Raw genomic sequence first — 11287 nt, forward strand, 5'->3', positions numbered from 1 at the left:
CATGTAAAGAAGAAAATTCATCAATATATTTGACAAAAATGCTATTTTACCCTTTTTTTAAAAATGAGTTTCAAATCTGAAAGCCTTTCTTTTATATAAGGGTAACTGACCATTTATAATGCAAACATTTAAGACTAAAAATGCCCTCAATGGATGATGACTGTGCTAAGCTGACAAGGTGTCTTGTGTCTCAGAGTGCCTGTTATAGTTAGACTTTTTAAAATTGTGGTCCAGATTTATAGACAACCAATGAGAAATAATCCCAAGTGGCAGATTAGAACCCCTGACCCCCACCCCGGTCAATGTTACCTCTTGGAAGATCTTTTTTTCTTTTCTTTTTTTAAAATTAAGGTTTATTGGGGTGGCACAGAAAGGCTAAATAAGTCACCCAATTCAAATTCCTTTGTCATGGCTGGAACAACAACCCAAACATCTCAGTTCTGTCTTGGGCTTTTTCCACTGTAATCATGCTGCCCCTCTCCTTGGACCACAGATCACTTAAGATTCCTTTAGGAGAAAGCGGTAGTAACAGAAAAAACAAAAACAAACAAAAAAAACCCCCTGCATCCATCTGGTTTAAGCAAACAGAATTTGTTGGCCCACACAACAAAATAGCCCAGGGTATTCTGTCTTCAGGTACAGCTGGATTTTGGACCCTAAACAATGTTGTCGGGACTGGGTTTTCTCTAGCTGTTTTGCTGGAGAGATTAGCTCTATAGATTAGCACAATGCCTGCCAGCTGAAGTACTAACTTCAGCTGAAAAGGATTGTAAGTTTTTTCAAACGGGTCTCCTAAAACGTTAGATGGCATCTCATTGGCTCTGACAGGATCAAGCGCCGTCTTAGAAATCTTCACCACGGCTGGAAGGAGGCGCTGTTCTGATTAGCCACACTGGAGGCCCACGTCCATCCCCAGAGTGTAGAGTCTTCATCTGAAAGACCAGCGGCCTGAGAGTGGACATTAGGATACTTTCTTAAGAATAAAGGGAAGTGGATGGTACCTCTCTGTACAAGAAACATCCGCTGAAGGCCTGAAGGGCCAGTTTCCCTTTCACTCTACTATCTTAGTAAATTCATTCCTATTGTCCACTTCAAACTGTAACTCTATTTGGTGTCTCTGTCCAGTAACCTTTGCCTCTTGTGTAGCTCATGTAAAAATTTAGAAGGTAAATAGTGAAAACAATCCAGTGGGATTTGACCTGCTGGGTTTCAGACTTGTTTAGAACCCATGATCCCTTTTTTCCTTCCTGCTTCTCCCTTTTGGAAAGAGAATGTCTATCCTATGCCTGTGTCACCGTTGTTTTTGGAAGCACGTAACTTGCTGTCTGGTTTCACAGATTCACAGATAAAGAATTTTGCACCAGGATGATTCAGTCACACAATAGACTCCCCTATAACTGACTTAAATGATGTAGATCATGAGATTTGGGACTTTGAGTTGGTGATATTTAGATGAGATTTTTGAGCTTAGATTTGATGCTAAAATCTTAAGATGTTTTTGGATGTTGGGATGGGGTAAATATATTCTATATGCGGGAAACACTTGAATTTGGGGGAATCAGGAAGCAAACTGTTATGGGTTGAATTGTATCACCCAAAAAGATACACTGAAGTCCTAACCCTTGGTATCTGTGACTGGGACCTTTTTTGCCAATAAGGTCTTTGCAGATATAATCAGGTTAAGATGATGTTGTACTTAGGCCCACCGTAATCCAATATAATTGGTGTCCTTATAAGAAGAGGGGGATTTGTACACAGACAGAGGGAAGACGGCCATGTGAAGTCAGAGGTAAACCTTGGAGTGATACTACTGCAAGCCAAGGAATGTCTGGGACCACTAGAAACTGGAAGCAGCAGGGAAGGGTCCTCCCCCAGAGGCTTTGTAGGGAACCTGGCCCTGCCAACACCGTGATTTTGGACTTTTAATCTCCAGAACTGTGAGAATAAATTTCTGTTGTTTTAAGCCACCCAGTTTGTGGTACTTTGTTATGGAAATTCTAGGAAACTAATATAGATTCGAGTTTGGCAAATGGTTTAGTAGACAACTATTTGTTTGTTGAATTGAATGGCAAGTAAAACCTAACTTAGAATATGAATGAAGCAATCTGCCCATATCCGGGATGTCTCACTATCACCAGCTTAAAATTCTTAATAGTCACTAAGTGAAAAAAAGAAAAAAAAAAACATTTTCCTTTTCTTTCTCCCTAATGTCCTCAGAAATACATCTGAGAGATTACTCATAATATGGCTCCTTCAAGCACTAAAATGATATCAAAAGACTCTTCCCGCAAGAAATGCACATGCAAAGGATTTTTCACATAAGGGGAATGTTGAAAATATTAAAGAAATTACAGTATAATAAATAATGCAAGTATTTAAAAATTTACTTAGACAATAAGTTACATAGAATCAGTTTTAGGAATAACTTCCCTATTTTCACCTTTTTATGATTATTACAATAATGAGAGTAATTAATATAGAAAAGTCATCTGATCGTCTTCACTGAGCTAATTGGATGGTAAGGCAGATTTATAAACACTTCTCCATCATTGGCTGCTGAACAAAAGGAAGCCTGTGAAAGTTGTGTCATCATCCTCATCTGCAAACAAGCCATTAAACCTCTCCCCTCCTGTCACCTGCATCCACACCTCATCCCCGAGCTTCAGCGGCAACACAATGCCACCAGAGGCTTGGTCCTCAGAGCTCATGTAACCGTCCTTGGTGTGCAGTATTTTTACCCCATTTTTGACCAAACATACCTGCACATTTCTGGAGAACACAGTGATGTGATAGGTGAAGTAATAGACCCCGGCAATGTGGCAGGTAAATTTCCCCGTGGCCACATCATAATGGTTGAATTCGTTATACAAGATCCTGTCAAATTTAATGGGCACATCTGAGGAAGGAAACTTGCTCAGCACAGTGAGCCCCACAGTGAAGGCACTTTTGGGCACGACTGGAGCCTCACCAATTTTTCCTTTTTCTCCCCGATCCCCTTTCCAGCCTCTCATTCCCCGGACTCCTGGCTCACCCTGGGGCCCCAGGGGCCCGGCATCTCCCTTGGGACCAGGCTTTCCAATGGGGCCTGTGGGACCAGGTAACCCAGTTGGGCCCAAAGGTCCAGTGTTGCCCTTTAGCCCTTGTGGACCAATGCGACCCATATCACCTTTATCCCCCTTTGGCCCCTGAAGACCAGTCTCTCCCTGGAGCCCTTTCTCCCCCATGGGACCAACAAATCCCTTTGGGCCATGTTTCCCGGGTGGCCCTCTTGAGCCTTGATCGCCTTTGATGCCTTTTGCTTCAACTTTTCCATCAGCTCCTAAGTGGAGGAAGAGAGAACAAAGGAGAGATGACTTGTGAACCGTTACCTTGTGAAAAACAACTTTGTTTTTTCTACAGTATTATCCAGCATACAAGTGTGAGAAAGCAGTGCCCAGGTTCAAGATGTGCTCAGGGGTTGAAAATTCACTTCTAAATTGTGTGTGTGAACACACAGGCACACATGCAAAACACCTTTGACTTCTGCCTACTAGTATCAGCGCTCACATTAGGAATGATAACCTTTACCACCTAAGTCTACTATTATTTGATGACTTAACAGTGCTGATCCTCGAGGGAACATGTTTTTGGAATAGGGGAAACCGTCAAAGGACAGATTAACTCAGGCTACTTTCAGTAGACTGACACTCAATTATGTGACATCCCCTAAAAAGCTCCTCATGGGAATGAACACCAAATAAAGCCTTCTGTGTGGCATTCATTGCTCCCTACTGTCTGACCCAGCCCATCCATCGTGCCAACTCTATCCCACTGTTCATCATTCTGCATACCCTCGGGGTGCTTCCCCATTTCCCTGGCATTGACTGGACAGCAGCGGTTATGAGCACGGACTCTGGACTTAAACAGCAGAATTCAATCCCCTTTCCACCACTTACACACAGTGGGATGTTAGGAAAGCTGACTAGACACATACACCTCTGTTTCCTCCTCCTTAATATTGGTATAATAACATTACCTCATTTATAGGCTGTTGTATTAAGTGAGTCAATACATGAAGAGCACTTAGAACAACCGAGCATGAAGGGAACATTATATGAGTTTGCCATTATGGCCATTCTCCCTCCCCATTGGTCACAACTGCCAAGAGTCCTCTCTACCCTTCAGGGCTTTTGAAATTCAAGTGCCGCCTTCTCTATGGAGTGCTGCCAGATGCACGAAGTCAAAATTCAGTGTCCTTCCTCAATGCTCATACACTAGCTCAGACTTCAGAAAACGATGGCCCACAGGCCAAATCCGGCCTCCTGTCAGTTTTTGTATGGCCCACAGCTAAGAATGGGTTACATTTTTAAGACATCACACATAATATTCCTCACTACATGAAAATCATATAAAATTCAGATTTCAGCTTTCACCAAGAGGGTTTCCCCGGAACACAGCCCCGCTTCTCTCTGTGGATCTATGGCTGCTTTGTGCTACAACAGTAGAGTTGCATAGTTGTGACAGAGACTGTGTGGCCTGCAAAGCTGAAAATGTCTACTATCTGGCCCTTTACAGAAAAAGTTTGCTGACCTCTGCACCAAATCATGAGCTTCTGGAGATCAAGAACTGTGTTACCTTTATCATCACTGGCCTGCTGCAAATGAAGGGCTTGTCCCTGGCAAGCATTTAATAATGATTGCTAAGACATTGAAAGTTTCGGTGTTAGAGCATGGTAGAATGCAACACCATTTCTGACCTTGTTCTCCTTTCTCTCCATTCATTCCATCCTTCCCTGGACCACCAGGGTGTCCTGGTTCTCCTAGGTGGAAAGAAGAAAACATATGAGAGTTGAAATCCCAATTCTCCTGATTTTCTTAGACCTGGGTCTCAGTGCTATAGACTGTAAAGACCTGGGAGTGGCCCCAGCTCTAACACACATACACTCTCCCCACAGAAGGGCAGGTGGAGAGAGGCAGATGTGAGTGAGCAGCAAGGGTACCAAGCTGTGTAAAAGAAGTGAATTATGAAATGAGTTGGGTGGGCTTCTCAAGCACCCAGCTCCAAAAAGACAGGACAAGGAGGGAGTGTGTGCACAGATGATCACCATTGTGTTCTCTCATGTGAGGAGAGCTCAGGACATGACCAGATGTCAGAGGCGCTGAGTGGTTTTCTCACTTTTCCTTTTCTATCACTCTTGCGGACAGCGGTGTGGAAGGTTTACTAATTTACTATGAAAACACAGATGACAGTGGTTACACGACATGATTTAGGATGGAAAGGAGGGTTCTGGAAGGATCTCCCTATTGCCTTAGGGTGGTGGTAAATGTCACTGATCAAGTTGGCATGGCAGACCCCATTGGGAACATCAGGTGGGTGAGGTTTTGCTGACCACTCATGAGTCTTGATGCTCAGAACAGGCTGCCCTGAGCTCCAACTTCCCGTGTTGAAAGTCAGCAGGACAGAAGCAGCCCCAAGCATGGCAGTAGAAGAGCTCACTAGGATGTGGCTCGCTCCAGACTCTGGATTCCCCCACAGCAGCAGACACCCGGTGCTTTGGCCCCATGGACCCAGCTGTGCAATAACAGGGCCAGTTTCCAGGTCCTGAGAAAGGACTTACATAAGCAGATTTATATCAGCGATGGCTGGTCTCCTGGGACTCCAGGCAGGTCCGAGGTACTGGGGAGCCTCTGAGCAGTAGTCGCCCCTACAGTTACCTCCTCCTTTTCCTTCCCTCTCCACTTCCTCACTGGCCCGCTCCAGATGTATACATCTTCCTCTTCTTTCTTTTTGGTTTCCCTGCTTAATTATCAATTCTTCCATTCTCTAGAACAGTAGCCTCCAAGCTTTCATGATCATGCACCTCCGAGTAACAAAGTATGAACATGTACTCTAATCAATGTGCATTTATGTATTTATAAATTATGTACAGATGATGCTCTAAAAACGTGTTCATTATAAAATGCACACATGAATACATTTGAAGAGGGTAAGATAAAGATGAAGTTACTTTTTAGTGTGAGAAGTGTGATTGACCACGTCTATGAAACATATGTACATATAATATATAAACTATATATACATATAATATATGATATATATATATGTATATATATATATATATATGCTTTGAAAAAGTATGTAAAACTCAAAAGAATGAATACCATTAAGAAGGAGAGTGATTCAATAGAGAAGGAGAAATTTGTTGTTGGATATATGAGCATTTGTCTTTATTTTTTATCTATCTATCTATCATCACCATTTGTGAACATAAAATATTTCAAAATAAAAAAGTTTTAGGGTAAAACCCCATATGTTTGGAAACAAAACATGCACAAACACTCCTGAATCAGAGAGGGGACGAGCCCCTGAGGTGAGACTATCACCTCACCCCACCAGGCTCCCGTGGCCAGAAGTGTGCTGAGCTGCAGAAATGGTGCCTTGGGACTGGAGCAAAAGATGTTCAGAGGTTTTTAGAGAAAGACAGAATGTGACCTTGGGAGTTGGAGGTCATGACTAATGCCTGACTTTCAGCCAGAAGAGCCTAAATAAGAGGCCAACTAACGGAAGCTGCCCAAATGGCAGAGCGAAGAGCACAGTGGCATGGAGTGTGCCCACTGCTTCCGGATCCTGGCAGGGCACAGGTGCGGCGTTCTGTGCAGGCTAGACGGGGGCCTCCAGAGAGGCCAGGCTTGAGATGTTTTAGAAGGGCCTGCCCCAGAAAACTGCTGCTGAGGCAAGGGGACCCTGACAGCAAGAGGGTGAGAGAAAAAACTGGGCGCATTCAGATGCAGTGAGGCAATGAGTGTACTGCCAACTCCAAGGAATGGTGCACAAGGGGGTCCACAAAGAACCCCAAAATAATCTCACAAAGAAAAGCCATCATTGGGTCATTTTCTTCAGAGGGCACCATTGCCAGATTTCAATAGCCCCAATTAAGTAATACCTTTTTGCACCTCTTCTCCCCTACCCAGTCCCATCTCTGAAGTTCGAAAGTGGTCCTTGCATTGAGGGAGGCTGGAAGTGAAAGGTGGAGGAATCATGAAGAGACAGGTGTAACCTGAGCATGTATGTGTGTGCGCTTGCGCATACACTCCCTCTCTCTCTCTCTCTCTCTCTCTCTCTCTCTCTCTCTCTCTCACACACACACACACACACACACACACACACACACACACACACACACACACACACACACTAGGGTCCCAGTAGAAGAATTTCATTAAGATTGAGGTTTGGCCATGAACTTAGACTGGGCTTTTTACAACCCAGAAATGAGATGGGTCTAAATGCCTAAAAGTGGCGTGGACTTACTGGAGATGTAATCCAGTAGGAGACACTACAGAGCAGATTTGCAGGATGATGGTCAAAGAGAAACGACATTGCTTCCTGGTAACACTCTGCTTCATCCAGCCCACCCAATAAACATGCTAGATGACCAAATGCCACTAGCATGGAAACAGAAACACCTAGACTTCCATTAATCTCTACAGCAGGCTTCCTGTAATTAGTAATTTGTCCTAATACTTGTTTTTCCAAATCTTAACAGGGCTTCTTAAAAGTTCGTATTTCAACAGCATTTGCTGGCAAAACATTAATTGTAGTCCATCCTGGAATTGCCTTGAGTATTATTTAAAACTTTTTTTATATAGCCAGGGGAATATCTGATCTTCTCATATGATTAATAAATATCCAGAGAGGCTTCTAGGGGCAGCTGGTTAGCTCAGGTGGTTAGGGCACAGTGCTCATAACACCAAGGTGGCTGGTTCGATCCCCGCATAGGCCACTGAGCTGCGCCCTCCACAACTAGATTGAAACAACTACTTGACTTGGAGCTGATGGGTTCTGGAAAACCACACTGCTCCCCAATAAAAATAAAAGTAAAATAAAATAAATAAAGAGGCTTCTAAATGCTTATCATTAAGTTTGAAGTTTTTCTACTATTTAATGTATTGCTAAGAAAAAAAAATGACAGTCGTTTATGTTCACATTTCACAGTCCTGAAATATCTCATTAATTGGGGTGCTTCTTTCCATTAATAACTGCTATCTCATGGTATAATTTAGTTAGAAAGAGTTTCACTTTAATGAATGTAAATTCATATGCCCAAAGTCTTAATAACTTCTAGGTTTTTGACAGACTTCTCGTCAGATCTGACTAGTTCATCATTGTATTTTTTCCTAATAATGTACTGTTGAAGAGTTTACACTAAGACTAGAAATGACAGTTTTCATGTGAGCCTTTGATGCTTGTATTACCAAATTCACCTTCAGTCTCTTTGCAGGACTATTTTAGGCATCCATCTGTTTGTGATAGTTCAATAGTATAATTTGAAAATCCCTTGGCCTGGGTACACTTATCTGCAATACACCACAGTACACTGACCGTGTGAGTGTGCAATCAATGACAGTGTGAGAGAGGGCTTGAGCCAATCTGTTCACACTGGGGGCTCCTGCTCGTCCCACAGGACACATGTCAGACCTCCAGTGACACATGTCCATCTGCAAATGGACCAAGTGAGGTCACCCACACCAATGCACATACAGGCATCTTTCAGAGATATTGCAGGTTTGCTTTTAGACCACCACAAGAAAGCGAGTTTCACAAGAAAGCGGAGCGTCATTTTTTTGCTGGTGGAGGGTCTTGTCTTCAGTTTGTAAAACATGCAACATCTGTGAAGCGCAATAAAGTGAAGCACAATAAAATGAGGCATGCCTGTATTAAATATTTTAAAAGCTCAGTTATCTTCGTCACCTAAATTTATCTTTTAAACTATCAACAGAAGTCTTGATGTTTTCTTCCTGCACTCAGATACATCATTCTGCTTATGGTCAGACCAGGGTTCAAGAACCCCATTCAAAAAACCAAAGCCTATTGACTGGTGTTTGAAAATCACTCCCATATCCAGGCTTTTGCAAATCTCCTTCTGGGGCTGGATCCTGTCTCCAAATCCTCCAACCCTGGGGGCAGGTCCCAATATATGGCATAGATCCCTGAGGAGCAGTTGTATGGCTTCAGGTTATCGTCCTTTAGTATTCTGTCACTCTGTGTCACCTGCTTTATTTAACAGTATGGCGATGCGTTAACACTCACCTGCACTGAAGCTGGGTGCTCTGTGTCAAATACTTAGCAATCGGATCTCTCCACAGGCCCCATGTGCCAAAGATCCACAATACCTGTCGCCTGAGGCAGGAAGCTCTATTACATGATTTACGCCTGACAGTGGCCCTGTAGTAGCAGAGATGATGGCTAACAACAGGTTTCCCCATGAGATGAGAAAGTCCATGAGGACGGAGGTTCTATTGGTCTTGTCCTTTGCTGTACCCTGGCTCCTAGCCCAAAATCTGGGGTGGAGCAGGCTCTCAGTAAGTGTTTGCTGGGTGATAGGTGGATGTATGAGGGAGAGATGAGTGGGTAGGTGATAACCACACATGATGGATGGATGAATGAATGAATGAATGAATGAATGAGGTGAAAGGAATGGAGGAATGCATGGAAGAGCAGCTGAATGTCACCAGGTAGTGAGTACCTGCTTCCCCTTTGTCACCCTTTGATCCATCTCGTCCATCTCTTCCAGGCAAACCATTGTGACCGGGATTTCCGGGGACACCAGGGTGCCCTTGTCTGCACGTGTCTTGTGAGTTCAAACTCCCTATACAAACTCCATTGACAATCAGGAGCCACCAGATCCTCATGGTTCAGATGACAAGAGCTGAACTGAAAGAGAAAAACACAGACCCAAAAGGGGAAACCTTTGTTTCTGAGGCCACGGACACAGCCTCTGTTCCTTACAGAGGAAAATGGACCCAGCCTGGGTAAGATCTGGACAGAAAGGTCAGGGTGGGTCATGGTAGAAGCTGGCAGCAGACCAAGCTGCTAACAATCAGAAGGACAGTGTCCTTGGAAGGGACATGTGACTGGCACCACTTTTAATGGTAAACAATCAAGGAGAAAGCCTAGTTCCAAGTCAGGATACTTCCATCTACCATTTCACTCTGAGCAAACCACTTTCTGGAGCCACAGAAGACATTAATGCTGACTTATCTCCCAGGGCTGCTGTATAAACCAGATTTGATCACCATGTGCATAAAAGCACCTTATAAATAGTAAAGCAAATACAGAATTAGTATTGATCCAGCAATCCCTCTTCTGGGTACATACGTGAAAGAACTGAAAACAAGGCCTCAAAGAGATATTTGTGCACCCACGTTCATAGCAGCATTATTCCCAGTAGCCAAAAGGTGGAAACCCAGTCCATTGACGCATGAGTGGATAAACAAAATGTGGTCTATCCACACTATGGAATATTATCCAGCCATAAAAAGGAAGGAAATTCCAATACAGGCTACAACATGGATAAATCTTAAAGTTGCTGTGCTCCGTGAAGTAAGCCAGGCACAAAAGGACAAATAGTGTATGATTCCACCTACACGAGGTATGTAGAGGAATCAAATCCATAGAGATGGAGAGTAGACTGGTGGGTGCCAGGGGCTAGCGGAGAAGGAATGGGGAGTTTATGTTTAATGGGGACAGAGTTTCAATTTGGGAAGATGAAAATGTTCTAGAGATAGCTGTACAACAGTGTGGATGTACTTAATGCCACTGAACTGTACACTTAAAGGTGATTAAAATGGCAAATTTTGCTATGTGTATCTTACCACAATAAAACATTGAATTTAAAGCATTCCAAGCAGTCCTATTATGATTAGATGTATTCGTTGAGTTAAGGCTTTGTTTTCACAGGAGGCACACACCAAAGGGCACACAGTGTGAGAAGTACACTTTCAAGTCCCCCCTTCAAGTTAGTGATTGGCTTTCCAACCTCATCAGGAGCTCAGACAATGCGGGTGGGTGAGGTGGGGGCTGAGATCTGAAGGAGAGGAGGTGATCAGGTGAAGTGTTCCAGGCAGAACAGCACAGGCAAGACCCCGAGGTGGTGCGAATGCTCAGGGTGTGTAGGACCCTCCTGACCAGGGCAGGTCTCCCCATTAAAACACAGCACCCTGTCCCTCTCCTTCATAGCACCATGGTGGGGCAAGAGGTTTACACGTCTGTGATTGTGTAACTAAAATATGGCTTCCCGTCTGACTGTCCTTTCCTCATTATTAGATCCCCAGTACACAATATTAAGCCTGGAACAGCAGGATGAATAAATATGCATTCAGTGGAATGAATATATCATGGTGGATATCTTAGACTTAAAAAAAATAATGGCAGGGCCGGCCAAGTGGCGCATTGGTTAAGAACTGGCTTGGGATGCCAGAGGGCCCCGGTTCAGATCCCACATATGAGGGCCAGTGACACTGCCCTC

General features: G+C 43.7%; 1 protein-coding gene across 3 annotated transcripts in view; it reads right to left on the minus strand.

Annotated features, from left to right (window-relative positions):
* Positions 1–385: 385 nt before the first annotated feature.
* C1QTNF9 (C1q and TNF related 9) overlaps positions 386–11287 on the minus strand; it is an 18275-nt gene continuing 7373 nt past the window's right edge. For 2 of the 3 annotated variants that reach the window (XM_019651436.1, XM_019651437.1), the window contains 3 exons: positions 9506–9693; positions 4736–4798; positions 2261–3319 (listed from right to left, as the gene is read on the minus strand). In XM_019651436.1, the coding sequence (XP_019506981.1) occupies positions 2547–3319; positions 4736–4798; positions 9506–9671 (1002 nt within the window). In that variant the 5' untranslated portion in view covers positions 9672–9693 and the 3' untranslated portion in view covers positions 2261–2546. Of the gene's footprint in view, positions 949–2260; positions 3320–4735; positions 4799–9505; positions 9694–11287 lie in introns of those variants that run through there. The other variant, XM_019651438.1, reaches the window with a different exon arrangement.

Source organism: Hipposideros armiger, unplaced genomic scaffold (genome assembly GCF_001890085.2).
Source record: "Hipposideros armiger isolate ML-2016 unplaced genomic scaffold, ASM189008v1 scaffold_160, whole genome shotgun sequence".
Classification (NCBI taxonomy): domain Eukaryota; kingdom Metazoa; phylum Chordata; class Mammalia; order Chiroptera; family Hipposideridae; genus Hipposideros; species Hipposideros armiger.